Source organism: Ursus americanus, chromosome 5 (assembly GCF_024610735.1).
Source record: "Ursus americanus isolate L20-20 chromosome 5, mUrsAme1.1.p, whole genome shotgun sequence".
Lineage (NCBI taxonomy): Eukaryota > Metazoa > Chordata > Mammalia > Carnivora > Ursidae > Ursus > Ursus americanus.
This window is the reverse complement of record NC_142131.1, coordinates 74,370,134-74,393,847: the sequence shown is the minus strand read 5'-3', so window position 1 is coordinate 74,393,847 and position 23,714 is coordinate 74,370,134. Positions and strand designations below refer to the sequence as shown.

Genomic DNA, 23,714 nt, shown 5'->3' with positions numbered 1-23,714 from the left:
ATAAGCCTACATCCCCCAACCTGCCCAGACCTGTGGGACCTGTGTGACTTTCTTCCAGGAAGGCCCCAACCATCTCAATGCTAATGCTTTGCTAGAGGGATCAACAACCTTCACTTGACAATGGCGAGGCCTCCAGTATCCTGTGAGTCTTTAACATATGAAAGTATTTTCTCAGCCTCCCTTTTTCCTCACCTCCCCCAGCCCCATAGTAGGTAATCAGCCACCCCTCACAACCCCAGGCAGCAGCTCTTTCTGCCCCTGGGTCCTTCCCCGTGCTTAAATAAACCACCATTTTGCACCAAAGAAGTCTCAAGAATTCTTTCTTGGTCGCGGGCTCCGGACCCTATCCCACTGAACCTCACCTGTATTCCAAAACCACATCAGTTTCTGGAACACAGCAGTCATTACACGACAAACTTCCGAAATAACGGATCCTTAGCGAGGCAAGTCTTTTAACTGCGGGTATATTTTGCAACTAACACATTCTAGTATCATCGAGGACCACAGGTCAGGGTCAAGCAAAGTCTGCTCACATTCTGAAGGACACATGCTGAGATTGGCTGATTTCCTGAAACGGCTAAGGAGCCCGACAGCCTGGGCATTCTTTTAATACCATAGGACACAGTATCTGCGGAGTTTCAATTAAATGTTTGCCTAAATGCCCAAGCATTCAAAACCGCGTTCAAAGAAAACGTGGGTCTTACCTGTAAATCTCAGGACGCCTGCCTTGGAGAACGGCTCCCCTTCCAGTCGGGCCGACTCCGTTTTCGCTGCAAACTCAGTCTGCTCTTGCCTCCCGCCCCAGATCGCTTAGGGGGTCTGAGCCCAGCTGTCTCCTCCCGTGAGCTGGGATCAGCCTCCTTGGCCTCACCTGGAGCTGCATTTTAACCAGATCCCCAGGCGAGCCGCACGCACTTAACACGTGCTGTGGCTTTTTAAGTAGCCAGCCCACCTGCCGCTCCTCGAGCCGCCCGAGAACTCTACCCCGAACTCAGTTTCCCTGAGAAGCTGGTGCTTGATTCGGATTAACACGGACAACCTAAGACCTTTTCCCCTGCATTTTATGAGCACTGGCTCCTTGTTACCTGATAACAAAGCAAGACGCCTGGGCCATGTGATCTTGGGCTCTCAGAATCCAAATCGAATGTTTATCTGTCTGAATTACTCCTGATTCATGTACCTCTCCAGTTTGGCTTTGGGCATTAGAGGCCAAATTAATAGCAGGTGAACATACTACTTAGGATGCCCCTGGTACAATCGTGTATTCAAAGATATTCGGATCGTGGGGCGCCTGGGTGGCATAGCGGTTAAGCGTCTGCCTTCGGCTCAGGGCGTGATCCCAGCGTTCCGGGATCGAGCCCCACATCAGGCTCCTCCGCTATGAGCCTGCTTCTTCCTCTCCCACTCCCCCTGCTTGTGTCCCCTCTCTCGCTGGCTGTCTCTATCTCTGTCGAATAAATAAATAAAATCTTTAAAAAAAAAAAAACAAAGATATTCGGATCATTCCTAAAAGGTATCTACGGAGCTAAAGGCCATTTTCGGAAATGCTACTGAAAAGCAGACTGTGCGAGGGAAGCCTGGGTGGCTCAGTCGGTTGAGCATCTGCCTTTGGCTCAGGTCATGATCCCAGGGTGCTGGGATCGAGTCCCACATGGGGCTCCCTGCTCAGTGGGGAGTCTGCTTCTCCCTCTCTCTCAAATAAATAAAATCTTTTTTAAAAAAATGTAAAGAGGAGTTAGTGTTCTCAGAGAGGTGACGTCTGGGAAAAGATCAAGGTGAAGGATTCTGTGGAGACCGCGCACAGCAGGCATTTGCAGAAGGCTCCCGCTTATTCTGCAACTGAGAAAAAGTAACCGTGCAAGGGCTTGAGATAGACAATATTAGTGCTCGCCCGGGTCTGCGCACTTGGGAGAAAACCAAAGAAGTTTCTCACTGCCGGGCCTGCTGGTTTTAGCACCACGCAATTAATTCTAGCTAAGGAAACATGAATGCAAATGATGTGCTGAGGCAGGAGTAGCTGTTGGGGACTTTCCTGCCTCTTTTTCTAGAAACTACGTAAACTAGCAATGTTAGAAACCCTGCGCTAAGATGGCGTTGCAAAGCATTGGGGGCCTGACCCCTGCATCGCCCGTGGGGGAAAGCCAGTGCTGGTCTACAGTAGACTTTGGGAGAGCAAAGAATACATTTGGGGAAGCCCAGAGGTCTCAGGGTTTCTTGGGCGAATTTAGTGATGCAGCTAACAGCGGCTGAAGGAAGGAGACTGGAGGGGGAGCTGTTACAGGGATCAGGTGAGAATGTTGGTGGTACAGGAAAGGGGGACAAAGTGGACTCTGGATAGAGTCTCAAAGTTGAGCCAAGGGACTGTTGGAAGGTTAGTGTAGGGGATAGTTAACCCCCCTCCCCTAACCCCGGCAGACACTTCCCAGCTCCCTCCCCGGCTCTCCTGCCTCCCAGCCCACCACCACCACCCATGCCTTCCAGAGGAGACGGGAGGGGGAGCTTCTGAAGAAAACTGGAGAAGTGACTCAGGGACAGTAAGGATACAGAGATGTCCCGGGTAATGGTTTTCTAAGTCTTCATTTTTGTGTGTTTAATTATTTCAGGACATTATAAATACCCTGATTTAGGCAGTTGGCACAATGGCCAGTAGCCTTTTCCCCCTCAAATACACCAAGCTCCTTCCCAATTGCACCAGCTGTTCTCCATTTATGCCGCCCCCGGAACCCCCACTAGATGCCTGCTTCCCCATCTCCACCCCAGGAACATGATCACCACTGTCTGCATCTCGAGAGAGAGAGCCCTTGCTGGGTGGCTGCCAGTGGGGTTTGGTCACTAGGCAGCCCCAACACATCCAGCGAAGGATGGTTCTGACTCCCTTGGTGTCCTGGAGCCAGGCCTCAGGGTTAGCTGCCTCTCACAGTGAGCCCAACTCCCACCAAGCAACCCTTCCTTAATGTCTCACTCTCCCCGACATCTTGGAACACGACTTCCACTTGCCGTCCTTGCTCTAGACCCAGCGATGGCTTCAGGCAGTGGCTCGCCTTTCCAGGGCCTCACCACAGCTTGTTTCTTCAAGGTGGCTCACATCTCTAAGTAACCCTTTCATGAAGGAGCCTTCTTGCGCTCCTTGTCCTCTCTACCCAGCATGCACTTCCCTTGGCTCTGTACAGCGGACTCCCCCGTGGTGAGGTGCCAAACTTCTAGTGCCTCCACAGAGGGGCGTCCCTGACGGCTGGGGCTAACAGAGCCCCTTCCCCCAACACTCCCTAGCACTTTCCATTTCCTCAAAAGAGCAGGAACCTGGCTGGGCGGCCTTGGTCACCTTATACCCAGTGCACCGCTCAGTGTCTCAGGAACGGCGGGAGTTAAAAACGTCTTGTAAATAAATGAACTGGGTTCCAAATCAAATTTAACTAAATTCCTTCCAGTTTATCTGTTCAAGCAAGAGAGTCCCAAGAAAAACTTCAATTCTCAAGATGTTAATCGCCATAAACAAGCCGGTGAAAATCCTGGCTAAACTGCACGCACGCCTGTCTGGTGGAACATAATTTCTTGAGCACATTCTTGCCTTAAACACTTGGTTCTCCACTCTCTGCAGCAATGCCACGACTGATGGTAGTCCCACGTGGGACACACTCCCAGGGTCTAATCGGATGGTGACCCAGAGTGTCTTCAACGCCTAGCAGATAGCTCTGACTCCTACTACTTTCCAGAAGCAACTGCAAATATGAGAATTAAGTTATTACACAGTATCACAGGGGCAGCCTGGAATTGACTTTTTTTAAAAATGAAGACCCATCAAGCACGAATAATTTAATTCATTGCGACACAGAACTACCAGAGCAGATGGCCTGAGAGTATGACTGTGAACGGAAGGAACGGTCTTCCGATCACAATCTGATTATGGAGCAGAAAAAAGAATACGAGACAATCTGATCAGTTAGCTGAAGTAAACTAGTTTCACGTTCAGCTTTTCTAACAATCCCTTCCACAAGCATTAGAGCGAGTAAGTACATGCCCAGAACTTTACGTAAAACCTTAGCTCTGAGTTAATGTATTCAGCTGAAGTCTCTTATCAACGACTTGTTTCCATTCTCCACATAAAGATACTGAGAATTCCCAGGATGCAGTTCAATAATTACACGTATTTCAATTTTTATTAAAAACGACAGACATCCAGGACAACGATTTCTATACAACTTATATCATGTTTTACGCGCCTTCCCTATTCCTATTAAAGCTTTATGTTTCAAATGTCTACCGGACGTGTGCTTACACAGGCTTGAGACTCAAACTTACCACACGCGAGACTTTAGCAGCCTTAATGCACAAGGATCCACATTAACCCTGCGTACGTGTTTAGTTCAGCCCATGCCGTAAAGTGCTATTCATCAGTGGGAAAGTAACGAAGCGTACTCCACGTGAACTTCGCCATGATATTTCCTACCTGGGTTGGGGGTAAAAAAAAGCTCATTTGATGCTACCAGCCTGAAGAACATTTAAAAATATATATTAAAAACAAACAAACAAGGAAACCAGATAAGGCCCAAGATTTTGGTTGGTCTATCGAAATAGGTCAAAAACATTTCAAAATCATGAGTGCTACAATATTTAACAGTCTAGCTTCTGAACATTTTAACTTCTAAAAAATAAGCAGTTAGATAAAAAGCATCTAAGTAGAAGACATCTTTCAAAAATGAATGTAATATTTCAATTAAAATATTAATTCTGCAAATCAGAACAACTTTTAGAAGGGTATACACAGTCACTATGATTTTTGTTATTATTTCTAACCAACTAGATTTGTCTTTTACTTACTTTTACAAACGCTTATTACCGAACAATAGGCCACAAAAAATACCACCCAACTGACCAGTTACTCCACATTTTAAGAATAATTTAATGACATTAAAAATAAATCATCAACTTTCCCAACATGGAAACATAAACCAGGACAATCTGATATATAATATCGGTGCCAAAAAAAGAAAATCATAAAATCCTCGGACACGATAAAAGGGCCAAAGAACAAATATGTGAAGTATCAGTGAATCTTCACTAATATTTGTGAAAAATAAATTATTTGATATAAGCTCAGATATTTTCATAGAGTAAGAAAAACTGAGGACAAATTTTACAGGAAGTGAAAAGTTTCATGTGTTAGCCGAGAGCTTTGTGTTTCCTGCAAAACAAACAAACAAACATGGTTAACGACACATGCAGGTGTGGGCATTACAGCTAAGGGAACTCTTTAAAATATCCTTAAAAATACAATTTGTAGTCTTAAAAGAAAAAAAAAAAGCAGTATTCATTTTCCAGGGAATATACTCTGAATATCCGTTATACGCCTCAAAATACATAATTTTCCATTTAAATACACTACCATTTCTCTGGCCTTTTTACCTATCTATACTTTTGTTTTCCTATGAAAAACATATGCAAGACGCAAGGCTAAGTACTAATTTCCACCCATAAGGCATCTAAAAAATATCTTTTCTTAAGACATAAACATGATACAAAATGAAAAACCAAACACAAAAGAAACGTAATAATAAATACTTTTGTAGACCTCCCCCCCCCCCCGCCCCGCTCCAAAAAAAGAAATGTTAATTAAGTATCTGCAGCAGGGCTGACATAAATAAATTAGATTTCCTGTTTGTAAAAAAAGAAAGACAATCCGGTTACAGAGTGAACCAGGAGAGAGTGTCTTTACTCCTGTGGCTTGTGAAAAAGGCAGGACGACAGCACGGAAGAGGCAAACTGTTCAGGTTTTCTGATTGAAGAAGAAACACACACAGAAACAAGTGTGGCCACGGACTACTTAGATGATATGTAATTAGTGACGAGGGTTAACACCAAGGCATAACTCTGCTCCCCTTTTCCACCCTAAGTCCCATCAGATGCTTCATCTACATGTGCTCTTGGTATTCCAGGTATTTGGCCGTGATGGGTTCCTCAAGCTGAATGCCTCCACTGCCCATCAGGGCGAAGGCCGGGTACATGGTGTGCGAGCAGTCCACCTGGCGCTCGTAAAGGCATTTCATGTGATCCATGTCGTAGAAAGCCACTCGGCCTTTATCATAGTCAAGGAAAATCCCTATACTTGTGGGCATGGGTAGAACTCTGTTCTCGGGTTCGTTGGCAGAAGTGGCTGACTTGGGTATGAAAAACTTCTTCATGCCTATGGTGACCAGCGTGAACGGCTGTGAAGAATCAAAGCAGGCATCTTCACTTCCGCTGTCATGGCCGCTGTCTTGCTCGTATCTGCAACACAACACACAGAGTCTTAGCTGTGTCGCCAGCCAAAGGCCTTCAGCTAGCCTCAAAGCATTTTCACGAGAAATAGACATCACTGTAAAATTAAACTGTACGTCATACACTTTCTACTAATACACAAATCAATTAAAAACATGACGACTACACATCGCCGTTTAAAATACCAGAGTCTCAGCCCCAGATTCTTTGTCATGAAATATCATAAAACATCTATATATACATGAGAAAAATAATAAAAACCTGTAAGATGATTCAGGACTTTGGCCTATCAAAACTGAAGCGGGGGAGGGGAGCCTAGCTGGCTCACACTCTTGGTCTTGGGCTCATGAGTTCAAGCCACACATTGGGTGTGGAGATTAAAATAAAATAAATAATTGGGGCGCCTGGGTGGCACAGCGGTTAAGCGTCTGCCTTCAGCTCAGGGCGTGATCCCGGCGATCCGGGATCGAGCCCCACATCAGGCTCTTCCGCTATGAGCCTGCTTCTTCCTCGCCCACCCCCCCCTGCTTGTGTTCCCTCTCTCGCTGGCTGTCTCTATCTCTGTTGAATAAATAAATAAAATCTTTAAAAAAAAAAAAAAAAAAAATAAAATAAAATAAAATAAAATAAAATAAATAATAAAGTGGGGGAAGAAAAGGAAACTGTCACGGATTTATATTCACAACACATAATCATATGTAAAAAAAAAAATTCAAAACCAAGATGTGCACCTTAATGCGAGGAATGACCCAACGGAAGTAGAATGCATGGGCACTGCAAAACAGTGCAAGAGAAAAACGTTATGTTTCATGGTCCTACAGACCCTCTTTCTGGACTGGGATTTCTACGTGGATCTATGAGGTAAGCACGCTTGAAGGGTTTTTTCCTGTAAGTATAAAACAGTAGCAGCTTATATACATTTTTGATACAAAGGTCCTTTCATTTTCTTCCTATGCATAGTTCGCTTTTTATATATTTGTGATTACACTCCATCGAAGCTTGTAATTGGGTTTTCTCACTTCTAATATTTCTGATGTTACAAGCTTTTTTTTTTTTTTAAAGATTTTATTTATTTATTTATTTGACAGAGATAGACAGCCAGTGAGAGAGGGAACACAAGCAGGGGGAGTGGGAGAGGAAGAAGCAGGCTCATAGCGGAGGAGCCTGATGTGGGGCTCGATCCCATAACACCAGGATCACGCCCTGAGCCGAAGGCAGACGCTTAACCGCTGTGCCACCCAGGCGCCCCTGATGTTACAAGCTTTTTAAACATTACTAATACCAATATTCTATCAGTATTCTAGGTCTACGGTACTATGTTTATTGACCACGTCCTGATTACAGGTTTCATCATTTTGTCAGTTTCTCATCCTTGTGCAAAAAGCTTTTCCTATCAACTCGGATTCTTAATTTGGGATTCTGTTCACAGAAGGGGTCAAAAATGATTTGTGTGGGCTAGTAGACCTTATACCATCTAAAATAACAAAACCATACAATCTCAGTTCAACAATCAATCTCCTAAGAAACAGGAATTCTTGGACGTGGAAACCTGTGTACCATGACCCAATTTTGTATAGTCCTTACAGGGGAGTTGAAAGAAATTATGTCCCATAACAAAAGAACAACTTCATATCAATTCTGAAGTATGGCAATTAGAAGCATTTTACCATATGTCTGAGTAATAGTTATCACAGAAGTAAGGTAATAGACGTGAAAAACTTTTGAAATTTAAAACTGCAAAGCACAGTCAAGAGATATCCAAAACAGGCTATGTCTCATTACTCACCGTGGGAACACAAGACAACCGACCCCTTTCCTTAGCCAGCCACCTACGCACGGCAGAGCACCGAAGTCTACGGGATGCACTCAAACCGCAGTAAGTAAACCCAAGTGGATTTCCGGTCTTGCCTTGCTACACAAGGATGCTTACTTGTAAAAGGATTCTCAAGCTCTAGATCAGTAGAAGAACCTACCTTGGGCTGACGGCATCCCGGGGAGAACGGAGCCATTCCTGTAATTTATCACTGGAAGCAACTCCCACTTTGACCAGGTATGAATACGGCTCCACCCGGAAGGCCCAGAAGTGCCTCCCCTTGGTAATTCCAACATCTCCAATGATGTAGTCCAGGCTTGTGTAATAACCCACTTGAACGCGCTCCGCAGAGAGCAGGAGATTAAACCCAGCCCTACTCTCTACGCGGTCTCTCTTCAAGTTCAGCAAGAGGTGCTCATTATTATAGCCACATTTTTCATCAAAGAGGAAACTGAAAACTGTAAAGAGAGCTTAAAATTAGTCTGATGACTATGTGTTAGCGTTTCTGTAATTGACGGGTAAACGGGATCAGGTTTTGAGCCAGAAATGACTGAAATGAGCCGTGAAGAGGAATGGTTCACGCTACCCTGGACAAACTGGGACAAATCATCGCCCCGACTGGGAAATCACTTCCAGGAGATTCTCTACACCTGAACATCTTCAGAAAAGTCAAAAGGCAGAAAGAAGTATTTTAAGTGTATGAGAAAACATACGAACGGGGTTCCTTGCAACGGATAGAGCAGATCTCTTCTAAATGTTTTACACCATTGGATCTGTCTCTTTTCTCCTTAAAATAAGGGGCTGGACATTTTCATAATTATCTGTACATTTTCCTAATAAACATGAATTTCATATTTTACAAATCTGGAAAATACGGGTAATTTTAGTAGGGGCTTTTCCTTATCAATCAACACGGCAGATAGGAGACACAGCCCATGATGTTTAAAAAAAAAAAGGCCAAGGCTTTGGGTTTAGAGAGATGAGAGTTTTAATCCCTGCTCAAGCATTTAAATGGAGTTTAAGTGAACCTTTAATTTCCTCAACTACAGGAGGGACATGATGCCACTCTCCTAAGTCTTTATCAACTCAAATTCATGAAGCAGGACATTGGCTGTTAGCCCCAAAGTGGAAACAATTCAGATGTCCATCAGCACATGAATGGATAAAGAAAATGTGGTCTATCCATTCAGTGGAGCAGTATTCAGCCTAAAGAAAGCAAGGAAATTCTGGCACATGCTACATGGATGAAACCCCAAAGACGCCAGGCACTGAAGGATGAGATCAACCCACTTCTATGAGACACAGGCCATTCATAGAGGCAGAAAGTAGAAAAGAGGTTCCCAGGCTCTGCAGGGAACAGGAATGGGGAGCTTGTGTTTCATGGGCACAGAGTTTCATCTGGAAAAAGTGAAGATGTTCTAGAGATGTGAGGGGTGGCGGCTGCACAACAGTGTGGATGTACTTAATGTCACTGACCTGTACCCTTAAAAATGGTTAAAATGGTCATTTTTAACTATATCATATACCAACATGTAAAAAAAAAAAAATGTCTACGAGCAAGCTAAAGCCATTCTCCTTTCTTCCTGGTAACGCCTACTGTCGTCCTGTCACGATCATTCCTGCTTCCGGTCGGTCTCAAGTCTCCCGGTTTGCAAAATAGATGTGAATGGGCACCCCATTCACACGGCTTCTGTCAGAAAAAAGCAAGTCGACCTTGGGGGCACCTGGCCGGGTCAGTTGGCAGAGCGTGCAACTCTTGATCTCAGAGTTGTGAGTTTGAGCCCCGCATTGGGTGTCGAGATCACTTAAAAATAAAATCTTAAAAAAATTAAAAAAAAAAAAAAAGACAACTTGGAACATGTCCTTTCTTCCTTCCCCATCCACCATGTCACCGAAAACAGCAGCTACTTCCGGGTTTCTTTTTAATTCCACTTTCAATCAGAGAGCCAAGAAAAGGGGAAACTACGGAAACAGTAAAACATTCACTTCATACTTGCAAGTCCATCCTCACACTCTCTGTTGGATTTTACTCAAATTCAAGAAGAACAATGTTAGCCAACCCTCATTTGTATTTGTATTCTAATTTTTTTTTTTTAATTGGCCACAACGGGCATGAAAAACAAGTAGTGGAGAGTACATTTGGGACAAAAGGGGAAGGAAAGACAAGAGTGCACGAAATACAGGCAGTGGGGTCTAAAAACCAACTGGAGGAACCTCAAAGGCAGTGCCCAACAGGCCAGAATGTTTTCCCGCTACGCACAAGGAGCACAACTTTGGTTCCAAGGGTCCCTTGTCCGTGGAGACGCTGCAGGGAGCATCTAACCTGGTGAGTCTCCTTCTGTAAAAATCCAAAGGTGCTCTGTAGGGAGCAGCAGTGGTTTCTGACTCGGAAGGTGGGGGAGGGGGCTGGGCCAGGGGAGCTTTTGGGGGGGGGGAGGCAGCTACCATGTGGTTCTAATATATGCCCTCCAACCCCGAGTGCAGGAAATCACTGAGTCAGAAAATCCAGACATGTCAGAAGGAGGTTAATCACAATGATATTTCATATCAATACATTTTTTAAAAATCTACCTAGATTTATGTTATAGAGATTTCTATAAACTTACCAAAAATATAGAACTATACTATTCAAAACTTGTAAGGTAGCATCTATGCTATTTTCATCTCAAATTAATTGCCCTGCTCACTCAAATGCCTTCATGTTTTCCTGTATCTGATGTCAGGCCAAACTCTAACCCTGTTCCCAGCCTCCTGGTGAAATTCACACATTCGGTCTATTTCTAAATCGTACCTGGGGATGGAATCTGTTTTCTAGAATTTTTTTTTTTTTTTTAACTAATGAGAGCTGGTTTCAGTGTGGATCTAGACAGAGACCCTGGCTAGGTTATTTTTTTACCAAGGTCTCTTCTGCTCTACGGCTTTCTGATTCCCAGGAGTCCCAGTACCTGGAGCTGGTGGGGTATGAAGAGTCAGCTCTCTGCTGCAAGGACTGCAGATGGAGCCCTTGTAGGCTCTTACTCGGAAAGCATAGTTACAATTGCTTTCCAGGTCGGAAATGACTTTGCTTGTGCCGCACACTTCAACCTCGTTCCAAGACAGCATTTCTTCATCTCTGTTAATCTTCCGATATTCAAGGACATAGCTATCCGCTTTATCCTTTTCGGGATGGTACCAGTTGATCAGAGCATTGTTATAAACTCTGCTCTGTTCCTCGTTGATCTCTGGCACGTCTATGCCTGAAAACATCAAGAAACAAAAAAACGTTAAGATATCGATCTTTCAGAACCTATACGTTCCTCCATGAAAATGATGTACCGACAATACTTCAATTTCTGTTCGGTCCAATAATTTTCTTTCTTTTTTTAGTTTTTATTTATTTATTTGACAGAAAGAGAGAGAGAGCCAGCGAGAGAGGGAACACAAGCAGGGGGAGTGGGAGAGGAAGAAGCAGGCTTCCAGCGGAGCAGGGAGCCTGATGCGGGGCTCGATCCCACAACGCCAGGATCACGCCCTGAGCCGAAGGCAGACGCTTAAGACTGAGCCACCCAGGCGCCCCAGGTCCAAGAATTTTCTAAATCTGTAATGCTGTGTATAAGAAGAGTAATTCCAGCAATGTACAACAACATGGACAGGCCTTGTGGACGTGCAAACTGAAATACACCAGACACAGACACTGAAGGCGCCATCCCACTTCAGTGAGGAATATTAAAGAGCCGATTTCACAAAATCGAAGACTGGAATGCTGGCTGCCGGGGGCTGGGGGAGGGAGCAATGGGCAGTTATTAATCAAGAGGCATCAAGTATCAGTCAAGCGAGACGAATAAGCGGTAGAGATCTCAGGACAACATCGTACTCAGAGTCAACGACGCTGTATTCCACACTTGGAATCTGTTAACAGATCTCAAGGGAGGTGCTCCTACCACAAAATTGAAAATGAAAAAGAATACGCAATAAAGATTGTTAAAGGCATATCTAGGTTTATAACTCAAAGGAAGGAGAATGACAAGACAAAAAAAGATTAAGTTGCAGCTTTACAAGTTATATTCATTCCGAAACACCGTAAATTAAAGTTTTTAACCATACGCCTTTCAATTTCCCCCTACTAAATAACAACACTGGACTTGACATTTTTAATCTGTGTCCTCCCAGAATTATTTGAATAAATACTTTTAAATCTAAATTGAGTGAGTCTAACAAAGTTCAACGAAACGTTACACAATTTTCTTTCAGATTCTCTTCCAAAGAGTTGCAAAGCAATTTAAATGCATTTTTTTTTGGCACAAACATGATACGTAATATTTTTGTAAGAAAATCAGAAACTACAGAAAACACACTTTAACTCAAAGATAATCACTACAATAATTTTGTACAGATCCTGCCAGTATTTTTCTCCCACTGGCACTCCACTCCATGGCTGTGTCAACATTTAACAAGTTTCAGAAACAAGTTTCTAGTTTGTCATGAAAAATACAATACAAAAGCATTGTAGCTAAACCTTTGTGCATATGCTGAATCCCTTCCATAGAAGAAATTCCAATAAGCTTAACTGCTTAGGATAAGCTATATAAGTCGCACCCAGACACAACACACATTTACATCAAATCAGAGAAGTGTATGAAATAAAAATAAAAGTCTTCCTCTTGGCCTCCCCCTGATACATGTGAGTGACGTAGAAGCATGTCTGTGTGCGGTCCGTTTATGCAACAGAATGTTACACAGCCATAATGAGATCTGGAAAGTCATTCAGAATACATTTTGGGGGGCAAGATAATGTGACTAGTATGTACCCCACCCCACACCCCTTTCTTTTCTTTTTTTTTTGAACCATAACTTACTAAAAAAGTGTGCGTGCAGGAAACAATGAGACCATCCATCAGTCAGAAGCTGGGTAACCACTTTCCGTCATCACCCATCCACTACATTGGTTCTTTGCTAGACACTGGTCCAACCCAAGATGACCAACCTTCAACATCATCTTTCCAAGGACTGTTTTGGGACCCCCAGGGGCGAGAGGACCTTGTTCTCCTAAGTAAACTAGCATGTATATGAAAAACAAGTCAAGTATACCTTCTGGAAAAAGGGAGAGTACAGCACATGAAGTAAGAATTAGCATTTGAAAGAGGAACAAATACGTATTTGGAAAAACAAGATCGTTATAATAAAATAAGCACATATCCGGGGGCACCTGGGTGGCTCAGTCAGTTAAGCATCCGACTCCTGATTTCGGCTCAGGTCATGATCTCAGGGTCCTGGGATAGAGCCCCACGTTGGGCTCCACATGCAGCAGAAAGTCTGCTTGAGGGTTCTTTCTCTCACTCCCTCTCCCCCCCCACTTGTGTGTGCTCCCTCTCTCTCTAAAAATAAATAAATAAATCTTTTTTAAAAAAGATAAGCACATATCTGAAAGGAGATTCCGGTATAGATTTGAAAGAAAGGAGGTCATGGTAATAATACTTCAGAGTTTTTAACTTTAAAACTTTTTTCTTCTTCTTCTTTTTTTTAATGGACAGGTAATCCTGAATCAAAGGGAAGACTTCTTTAAAGATTTTACTTATTTATTTGAGAGACGGGGGGGGGGAGGAGAAGCAGACTCCCTGCTGAGAAGGGAGCCCCATGCAGGGGCTCAATCCCCGGACCCCGGGATCATGACCTGAGCCGAAGGCAGCCGCCTGACCAACTGAGCCACCCAGGTGTTCCCATTTTTTTCTTTTTTTTTTAAGTAGTCTCCATGCCCAATGCAAGACTTGAACACACAACTCTGAGGTCAAAACCTAAGCCACCCACCTGACTAAGCGACCCACCCAGGCACCCCTGGAATTTTTAATTTGAAACAAGGCAAATTTCCTCCGGGGGACTGTACAAATCCACACCGCTGTATCTATACACAGCCGTCAATGTGTACGTATTCCGTTCTAAGGACTGTAAGCGCTCACCATCACTAGAAATCGGGGCGGGGGAGGGGGAGAGGAGATATGAACAAGGCGAGAAGGGAAAAAGGAAAGGAAGACCTCCTCACTGGGGAACAGCAAAACACAATCATAAGCCCGTGTTATGGCCCCCAAATTCATAAGCTGTGGTTCTCATCCCCGGTCCCTCAGAATGTGACTTTATTTGGAAAAAGAGTCTTTACAGAGGTACTTAAGTTCAAATGAAGTCATTAAGACGGGAACTAATCCACCATGACTAGCACGACTGCCGTCCTTAGACAGACAGGTGTAGGCGGAAGACCATGTGGAGACTCCGGAAGGCCGCCATCTGCAAGCCAAGGAGAGCGGCCTCAGAAGAAACCAACTCTGCCCACACCTTGATCTCAGACTCTGAGCCTCCAGAACTGTCAGAAAACACGTTGCTGGTGTTCAAGGCACGCGGTCTGTGGTATTTTGTTGCGGCAGCCCTCACACACGCGTTAATACAGCCCGGTAAACACGTAAAACCTCTCAGAGCCGGTTTTTGCCTGGAGACATCATTTCTAGGTTTCTGCCCCAGAGAAACGCACATGCGTGTGCACAGGTGAGCACCGACGAAGACGTGCAACACAGCAATGGAGGAAAAAACAGAAACGAACTGTCTCTTGGTAGGGAAGTGATTTATATAATGAAGTACTATAAACAGCTAAAATACAGCTTTACACCAGAGCTTTGTGTAATAACAAATATCCTAAACTTCATTTTTTGGAAAAACAATTCACAAAAAGGATACATATGCAATGTGAAGCCATTTATTCAATGTGTGTTTTTTTTTTTAAAGATTTATTTATTTATTCGACAGAGATAGAGACAGCCAGTGAGAGAAGGAACACAAGCAGGGGGAGTGGGAGAGGAAGAAGCAGGCTCATAGCGGAAGAGCCTGATGTGGGGCTTGATCCCATAACGCCGGGATCACGCCCTGAGCCGAAGGCAGACGCTCAACCGCTGTGCCACCCAGGCGCCCCTCAATGTGTTTTTTAAGAGATTTTGTTGATGTATTTGAGAGAGACAGAGAGAGAGCGCACATTAGACGGGGGAGGGGCACATGGAGAGGGAGAAGCAGGCTCCCCGCTGAGCGAGGAGCCCGATGCGGGACTCGATCCCAGGACCCCAGGATCATGACCTGAGCCGAAGGCAGACGCTTCACCGATGGAGCCACCCAGGTGCCCCTATACAATGTTTAAAAACCACGCAAACCAACAGAATATACTCTTTGTGCATAAAACCATGGTTTTTCACACTGTCGGACCGAAGAGGGCGTTTTTCCCACGTAATGTGAATTCCGACTACGAGCGTAAGAGGCTTTGGCCGTCACTGAAACTTACCACTGGAGAAAAAGGACAATTCTCCAAGAAGTTCTGTCTGTTTAGATGTATTAACAACATAGTCTTCAAAAGAAGTCTGAGCCGCGGGTCTAAAGCTCTTCAAAGATTCCGTAGCTTTCTGAATTCTGCGGACACATAGAGTTTATATAAAAACAACTCTGTACAAGGCCAATCAGACTACACACCTGCAATGTGATCAAAAACAAAAAACAAAAAAAACCCCACGTCGCTCATCGTTCCGGTTAAGAGCGTGGCAAGCGTGTCCGCGCAGAGCACAGCACTGGGAACCCGAGAGCTCAGGATGAAACACCAGGCAGCGTCTGGTGACACCGCCACTGCGATTCTAACTTCAGAGCAACTTACCTCAGGTGGAGCTGTTTCGCGGTCTGCACGAAACAGGACTGATCCGTCTCCTTAAGCACTTCTTGGGCATATCCCACAAGCCCACTGTTCTCTAGAAGCCCCTGATACTCCTCCACTTGAGTCTGAAATTTGTCTAATCTTAGTTTCTTAGAAGCATCAATCGCTTTCAAAACAGATGATTTCCTCTCTTCTAGAACTTCAAAGAGCTTTTCAAAATGTGTGACTGCTTCTTCTTTTGCTCTCTCTCCATTACACTAGTATAAAGCAAGCAAGAAAGCGTTACCTCATCTGCTGAATCCAAATGCCTTTTCTCAAAAGAACCAAAATGTGATTTTGTCTGACTCTGACATTTTCAGAACAATAATTTGGCATCGGATACACTTAGCAAGGAATGATCGCCAACTTGCAGTCAGACATAGTTTGTGATGGTAGGATAGGGTCTTCTCCTTGAGCGTTCCTCTCCCAAGTTCAGCAATAAACACGTCAACAAGGAAACAAGCTTCGACATGGATACAAAGGAACTTGAGGCAGAAATTAACTGATTTAATCAAAGATACTGTACGATACAATTCTGGAGTTTTTAATTCATTTCTCATTCGGGCAACTTTTTTTTTTTTTTTTTAACATTTCGTTTATTTATCTGAGAGAGAGAGAGAGCACAGTAGGCAGGGCGGCGGACAAAGGGGCAGGCAGAGGGAGAGGGAGAAGCAGGCTCCCCGCTGAGCAAGAAGCCCCATGTGGGACTCGATCCCAGGACCCTGGGATCATGACCTGAGCTGAAGGCAGACGCCCAACCGACTGAGCCACCCAGGCGCCCCTAATTTGGGCAAATTTTGACCCTTTCCTACCCTCTTCCAGTTTTTTTAAGAAAACTTAAATCGCAGCACGAAACTCAGGAAAATGACATCCTTTACTAAGATATAAAAATGTAACTCTTCTCTTCAAATTAATATAACTTAATTAGAATTAAATCCTATGTGACTTTAGGCGAATTATTTAACTTCCGTATGTCTGAGGTTTTCTCTTCTGAAAGCTGGGGATAAGAGAAACCATTTGGGTGTTTTTTGAAGATTGAAAAAGATTATTTACACCAAATGCCCACAATACTCCGTACAGAGTATTATCATCCTCACTGCACATGCAGGTCTTCCTCTACTTTGCCATAAAACGATCCTATCTGGAGAGCTTACGAAACATTTCGAACGTCCATAAAATCAGAGACCAACCTGATTTTGAAAATAGGACCAGCAGAGCACACATATGCAATCATCGTTATAGACCCATAAACAGCAGCCAACAGAAAAAAAAAAAAAAGTCTTCAAACACATTCTTAAAAGCTGACAACATATGGAAGAAGCACACTGTGCACTTTCCAATGGCTTCTGGCCAACATTCCTAATGAAAGGAAATTTTTTCCAGATTCCCTTCTCTGTTTCCTAAACTCAACAGGCAACAATTTTTGTAAAGGGTGGGCAGGAGGGAAGGAAGAAAGGGGGACAGAGGGTGGTGACATTTTGGTAGGATTTCAGCGATCTATCACAACATTAAACTCAAAAGATCATTACACACAGGTAAAAAGGGGATTTTTTTTTTCTAGTGAAGTGTAATTATAAAAAAAAAAAATAGTGTCACAGTCTTCACTGAGTAATAGTCAAGAATGCAGACAAATTCTCCAGTGTAGACGATTCTTGCGGATAAGCTCAGAAATGAAGCTTAGGTCAAAGGGACACAGAGAAGCTACGTAATTTCTCCAGGATCCCAAGGACTCGGGGTCTGCATGAACACCTGACGGGAACCACCAGCTCAGCAACGGGTCCTGGGGCTCCCTTATTTGAGAAGTCAGGGCAGCATGACTGAGGACCAGGAGTGAAACAAACCTAAAATGACCAAAGGTACGATCCGTGGAGGAAAGTCCTTGATGTGGGTGAGCACCTGCCCAGGGCGGGGATGATACCGCACTGAGAGTGCGTCATCAGACAAAAAGAAGAAGAACAAAAACCCCGCTTTGCAGCTACATGGAGAAACTTACTTAGGGTGGTGAATGCAATCAGTGAGTATCAGAAAGGGAATATTAAAAAAAAAAGCAGTGCTGGCGATCTGGTACTAATTTGCATAATGTCTCAATTTTTTTTAACCCTTTTTGGAAAATAAAACTTCAAGAAATTAACAGTCTCATACTAGCCAGGAAATTTTTCTATTTCATCGTAACTTCTAAAAGTGATCGGGGGTAATGGCTCTTCAATTTATTTCAAATAGAGAAGAGAAACACGCGTCCAAATCAATGAAGAATATTTGGAATTTTAAAACCACCCAGTCCTATCCTCTTCTACCTTATTTTTAAAATGCTCTCCACTTTCTCCATTTTTTTCTTGAAGTATCATATACACACAGGAAAATGTGTCTATTATGGGTGCAGAGACGGACGAATCTCGGCAAACACACCCATGTAATCCGCTTCCAGGTTAAGCAAAGGAACATTACCCAGACCCCAGACACCAGCCTTTCCAGACACCCAGCCTTCCCCTCCCCAGTCTCCACAACGCCTGTCCTGAGTTCCAGCGAGAGCCCAGTTTCACCTTTGGCAGTACTTTTATAAACGGGATCACGGTTTGTATTCCGTTGCTCTGGTATCTTCCTTTCAATGTTATTGCAAGATTTAGCTACATTGTTGCCTCCAGTTGCAAATATTCATGCAACTGATGATATTGCACTGCTGAGGGACATTTCGGTAGTTTCCACTTCGTGGCTGTTAGATTGCAGCGATGAACGTTCTAGTACGTGTGTCTCTTGGTGAACGTGTCTCAGGTATGTACTTGGGAATAGCACATTTTAAGTTAATATATAGTACATACTTCAAACGCAATCTGCTAATCTTGAAAAATACAGATAACTGTCAAAACTTCCACAATTTACCTTACGTAACTACCTCTGAGCTCGAAACCGCCCACGTAAAGGTAGTTATTCTTTTACCTGTGTGTTGGTAGCATTGACTCGCCACCTCTATCAGGCACTGATCACACACGAGCACTTGTTTTTTATACTGGTTTTCTAGTCCCAGGAAAGCGGGGTGAAATCCAACACAACTCTGTACTCCCAGCTCATCTACTCCCCGCCGGATTTCATGAGCCAATGAATCCTCTAGATAGAGAAATAAAAATAGGCAAACCGGCTAATCGCTTACCTCTGTTTCTTTCATTAACAAGTTTAGTTCAGAAATTTGACTCTTCACCTGGCTCTCCTTGCCAATGAGGTAATCGATATCCTTTGAGAGCTTTTCCTGTTAGAACATATCAGGAACACAAGTAAGCACGAGTGGAACAAAGCCCTTGCGGATCTATCTTCCTTCCTTCCTCTTTTAGTTTTTTACACACAATTCCTGAGCCTATGATGAACGGGCAGTAAAATCAACCCTGACGATTCTCGTTATTAACCCAGGGTAAACGGCTACTGGCCTTAAGCACAGAGGCCCACGGATCTATGGGAGATGAGAGGCAGGCTGAACAAAAGAACAGAGCAGTGATGCCCAGATTAGCCAAAAGCCAGAATACATAAATAATACGTTTTCGTTGTCTCTTCATCGTTCCCAGGTCTTCCTCCTCAGGTTTCTAAGTAAATGGAAGAATAGCAATTCAAACAGGATTGGCTTCCATCAGGTTTTATAATTCATTCTCTCTCTCTCTTTTCTCTCTCTCTCTCTCTCTCTCTCTGTCACACACACATACACAAAGACCCAAAAAGCAACAGAGACTCTTCCAAAATGACCTCCACAGCCTAGTCCAGACTAGATATTCAGTAAATACACATACGCAATAATGAAAGTACAGATTTCATCAAACTAGAGCTCATGAAGCTTCCAGAGCTTACCGAAGTAGGTATAAATACTTACTGAAGAACTTATTTATAAAACAGTTCGTCTGAAGTTAGTCTGCTTACCGTAGAGATAACAGCATAGGTTGTGGTGAGATCCCTAGTTTAACCCAGAAAAAATAATCTGTATGACCAAAGTATATTAAAGAGCAAACGAACCCCTGAGGCACCATGGGGTACAAAGTCATGAGAGACAAACGTACACAGAGTCTAAACAAGAAGGACGTCATCCAGAAAACGCCACCCACGCTGGAGCCGTGACAAGAGGATCTGAGCATTTCTCAATCGCTGCTGCCCTGAAGGAAAGGGGGGGGTTAGAATAGAAGAGGACCAGAGATCTAACTTTAAGGAATTCAAGAAGTAAGTCTCCTGCCTCTATCATTTTCCTCTTTTCTCACTTCGACCACGGAATAAGGTAAGAGAATGTATGTTGAAATTAAAATGGTGGGCCTATGGCAGGACCCGTCTTTAATTCTCCGGAACACCCAGCAATCGGACACACTGAGTCTCCTTGATGGCTCACTGGAGGGACGGAAGGACCCATGACGTGGAGGAGTAAGACTTCTGAGGGCTAGGGACAGGATGGGACCAGAAAGAACCCGCAGGGAGTCAAGGAGAGACATGAAACCTTGTGTCTTGACCCAGTGTTTTATAGATGAGGAAACCAAAGCCCACGGAGTGCAAATATCACACAGTCCGTAGCTGAGCTAGAAGCTTCCTCACTGCTCGGTACACTGACCACTATTCCACAGGCTGACAGGTGCTTCCTCAGCACCAAGCTGCAAGGGAGAGAAGAGTGCCTCCAACACCGTCCCGTCGGGCCCGTGCTGGGACCACAAGGGTGCAGGTGGTCAGACTTGTCGCTGCAGCAGCGAAGCGAAGAACGGAGCCATTTTGATTGAAATAGGGCTTAGTGGTAAGACAGCTTCCATCGGGAGTGCAAGACAGGCTGGAGAAGAAACGATGACAGAATTCAGGAACACGGATAAAAGTCAAAGACAGCGGGGTTCCCTCCCAGTGAGCAGGAATGCTTAGCCCAAGCCTCCGGCCAACGACAGCCATAATCTCCAGTCCTCTCTGGGCCCCGCATAACAAGGCAGTTTGGGTTAAGATGACATGTTTTGAGCAATAATCAGTGTGTCCATTTATTCATAGGCCTCCAAAAGTATAAGCACCAGATACTGATCCTAGACACTGAAGAGTAAAATGTGAAAAGACATGGCTCCTCCCCCTTCAGGAACTACACCTAACGGGGGAATCAGTTTTAAATCCTTCAGCGACATGAGGACCCCAGTTCTCTAGGAACTGACCAGAGGCTAACTGCTCAAGGACGCCGAATTTCCTGTAAAGTCTTCCCCTAGAACAGTGGTTCTCAAAAGCTGGTGTGCGTCCGTCTCCTGAGAGCTAATAGAGACCACACAGCCCCTCCAGGAGGGCAGGCCTTGGCCTCTGTAGTTTTATGCCTAGTGTTCCAGGTGATTCTAACCCCCATCAAAGTTTGAGAACCACCGCCTCCCGCTTTTAATCAGGTCATGGGGCAAACGTACCCAAAGAAACACGAGTCCACAAAACAAGGCAGAAGGGAGAGAAAAAGGGAGAGAAAGTCATTCAACAATCACACAGAATATCTTTCATGGGAGCAGGCTAGCAAAATAACGTATGACCAATATGGTTCCTGCCCCCTTAGGGCGTATCATCTTAAAAGTGTTACCAGCTTTGCTACATGTCTGAAAATGTTACGATAAAATGATGGGAAGAAAAAGTCTAGAAGGCTACATTTTAGTCAGGTGCCAGATGACTTCAACAAATAGGGCAATATCGTATTCACCACAAATTTCACATACCCCAAAATACAGAAGCTGTACTGCTTTCTCATTCAAAGGGGACTGGTTATAGGGATGTGTACATTTTCTACTTTTCTAAGTCCTAGTTTCCAATCATTTCAATTATGATTAAAATCACAAAGCCACCCCTTCCAGAAGAGATAACTACACAGAAACAAGATTATGAACTCTCTTCTGGAAATGTATGGAAATAAAGAAAAAATCAAAGTAGGAAAAGCTCTTCAGGAAATTGTCCTCGGTAAATGGTCCACTAACTACTAGAAAGTGGACAAGTGAAGAAAGATGAGCTAACAACCAACCCTCCTTAATGAGAAACTGTGCAGTTGTGTGAGAAGTTGAAAAAGTCCTAGAAAACCCACTAACACCCAAAGTTGGGAGAAGCAGGGTGTTGAGATGAGGCCAGAGAGAGGGAGAGACAATAAACACCCAATTGCAAAGCCTTGTTCAGGGCAAAGCGGGATTCCGAAGCCTCAGCAGTCCAAACCGGCCAGAGGAGAGCATCAACGTGGTTTCCTGTGATGGAAGGCGGGAAGGACTCCGTATCAGTCCGTATTCTGGAAGAGCGAGGTCCATAAACAAAGGCAAGCTACGAAAGACAGGGAACCACTCCATCGGGAGCGTGTGCACACGCAGGCAGGCATCTTTCTATCCTGGGATTAACAGGAGTGACATTATGTGGAAGCAAAAACAAAACCAAAAAAACCCAAAAAAACAGGTCTCAGCCCAAGAGAACACTGCCAGGAACAGGACCATTCCTCACCATTATTCCCTGTTTAGGCCAGTTCACCCGAAAGCACTAGCACTTTCCGCAACTGGAAGGGCACCCTTGATTACACAGCCTGGGAGAAATTCAAAGGAGAGGCCAGAGACTAGGACACAGTCCACCGGTATTAGAAGCCAGATCGAACAGAGGCAGATGGGAAGTCCGGCCTCAGCTTCAGCCATTTCAACAAACAGCAGCAACAAGGTGGACAAGGTTATCCCACCATGATGCTCACTTTTCTTCTGTCCTTTGCAACACCTGAGTGTGTAAACATGAAAATGGCATAAGGGCGCCTGGTCAGCTGAGCATCCAACTCTTGGATTCGGCTCAGGTCGTGATCTCAACATCACGGGATCGAGCCCCGCGTCAGGTCCGTGCTCAGCAGGGAGTCTGCTTGAATTTCTCTCTCTCCCTCTGCCTCTGCCTCTCCCCCCATGTTTGCGCTCTAAAATAAATAAATAAGTCTTTTAAAAAAATGAAAATAATATAAACTTGCATCATGTAGCCCTCCTGCTTAAAATCTAAAGACAAATAAAAAGGAAGCTCTGAGGAGATCTGTTTGCTATTTTGGGCAAATGGGTTGATCTAAATAATTTTATCCTCACTAAAAAGCAAGGAAATCGAAAAACCCAGGATGGACTCTACTGGAAGAAAAAAAACGTCTGAAACATTAATGAAAAAAGTTAACAACAGAATGTAAAGAATAACTTAAAGGAACGCTACCATCAAAGATTTATTCCAGGTAACAGGAAAAAAAATTTTGGACAGGTTGGGTAAGATCAAACCACTAAGAAACGAACAAAAGGGGTATCAAAAGTTAAATTTAGGGGGGGCGCCTGGGTGGCACAGCGGTTAAGCATCTGCCTTCGGCTCAGGGCGTGATCCCGGCGTTATGAGATCGAGCCCCACATCAGGCTCCTCTGCTATGAGCCTGCTTCTTCCTCTCCCAATCCCCCTGCTTGTGTTCCCTCTCTCGCTGGCTGTCTCTCTGTCGAATAAATAAATAAAATCTTTAAAAAAAAAAAAAAGTTAAATTTAGGGGCACCTGGGTGGCTCAGTTGGTTAAGCGTCTGCCTTCAGCTCAGGTCATGATCCCAGGGTCCTGGGATCGAGCCCTGCATTAGGCTCCCTGCTCAGCGGGGAGTCTGCTTCTCCCTCTCCCTCTGTCTAGCGCTCTGCCCACTTGTGCTCTCTGTCAAATAAATAAATAAAATCTTTTTTTAAAAAAAAGTTAAGTTTAATTAGCAAAACAATGGTAATACCACTGGGGGGGGGCACAAATGAGTAATAGAGACTGGATCAACTCTCCCACCTGAAAAAATCTTAAAACTGAACAGAATATATAAAATGGCTCTGAAGACGCTGCACACGGAGAAACAAAGAGGCCTGAGAGAGGGAAACAAGATGGGCCCATGACTGCGCCCACCTTCTTGTCTAGACCCAGCGTCCTCCAAGGCCCAGGGCAGAGGAGAACTCAGGTGGATCCGGGGTCTCCCAGGAGTTGAAGAGACAAAGCTG

The 23,714-nt window shown here is 44.2% G+C and overlaps 1 protein-coding gene across 3 annotated transcripts in view; it reads right to left on the bottom strand.

Annotated features, from left to right (window-relative positions):
• Positions 1–4,494: 4,494 nt before the first annotated feature.
• The window catches only part of TRIM36 (tripartite motif containing 36), a 45,426-nt gene continuing 26,206 nt past the window's right edge, over positions 4,495–23,714 (bottom strand). For all 3 annotated transcript variants that reach the window (XM_087862373.1, XM_045794904.2, XM_045794906.2), the window contains 6 exons: positions 18,904–18,999; positions 15,723–15,976; positions 15,360–15,484; positions 11,014–11,304; positions 8,229–8,526; positions 4,495–6,264 (listed from right to left, as the gene is read on the bottom strand). In XM_087862373.1, coding sequence (XP_087718499.1) covers positions 5,910–6,264; positions 8,229–8,526; positions 11,014–11,304; positions 15,360–15,484; positions 15,723–15,976; positions 18,904–18,999 — 1,419 coding nt within the window. In that variant the 3' untranslated portion in view covers positions 4,495–5,909. The remainder of the gene's footprint in view (positions 6,265–8,228; positions 8,527–11,013; positions 11,305–15,359; positions 15,485–15,722; positions 15,977–18,903; positions 19,000–23,714) is intronic.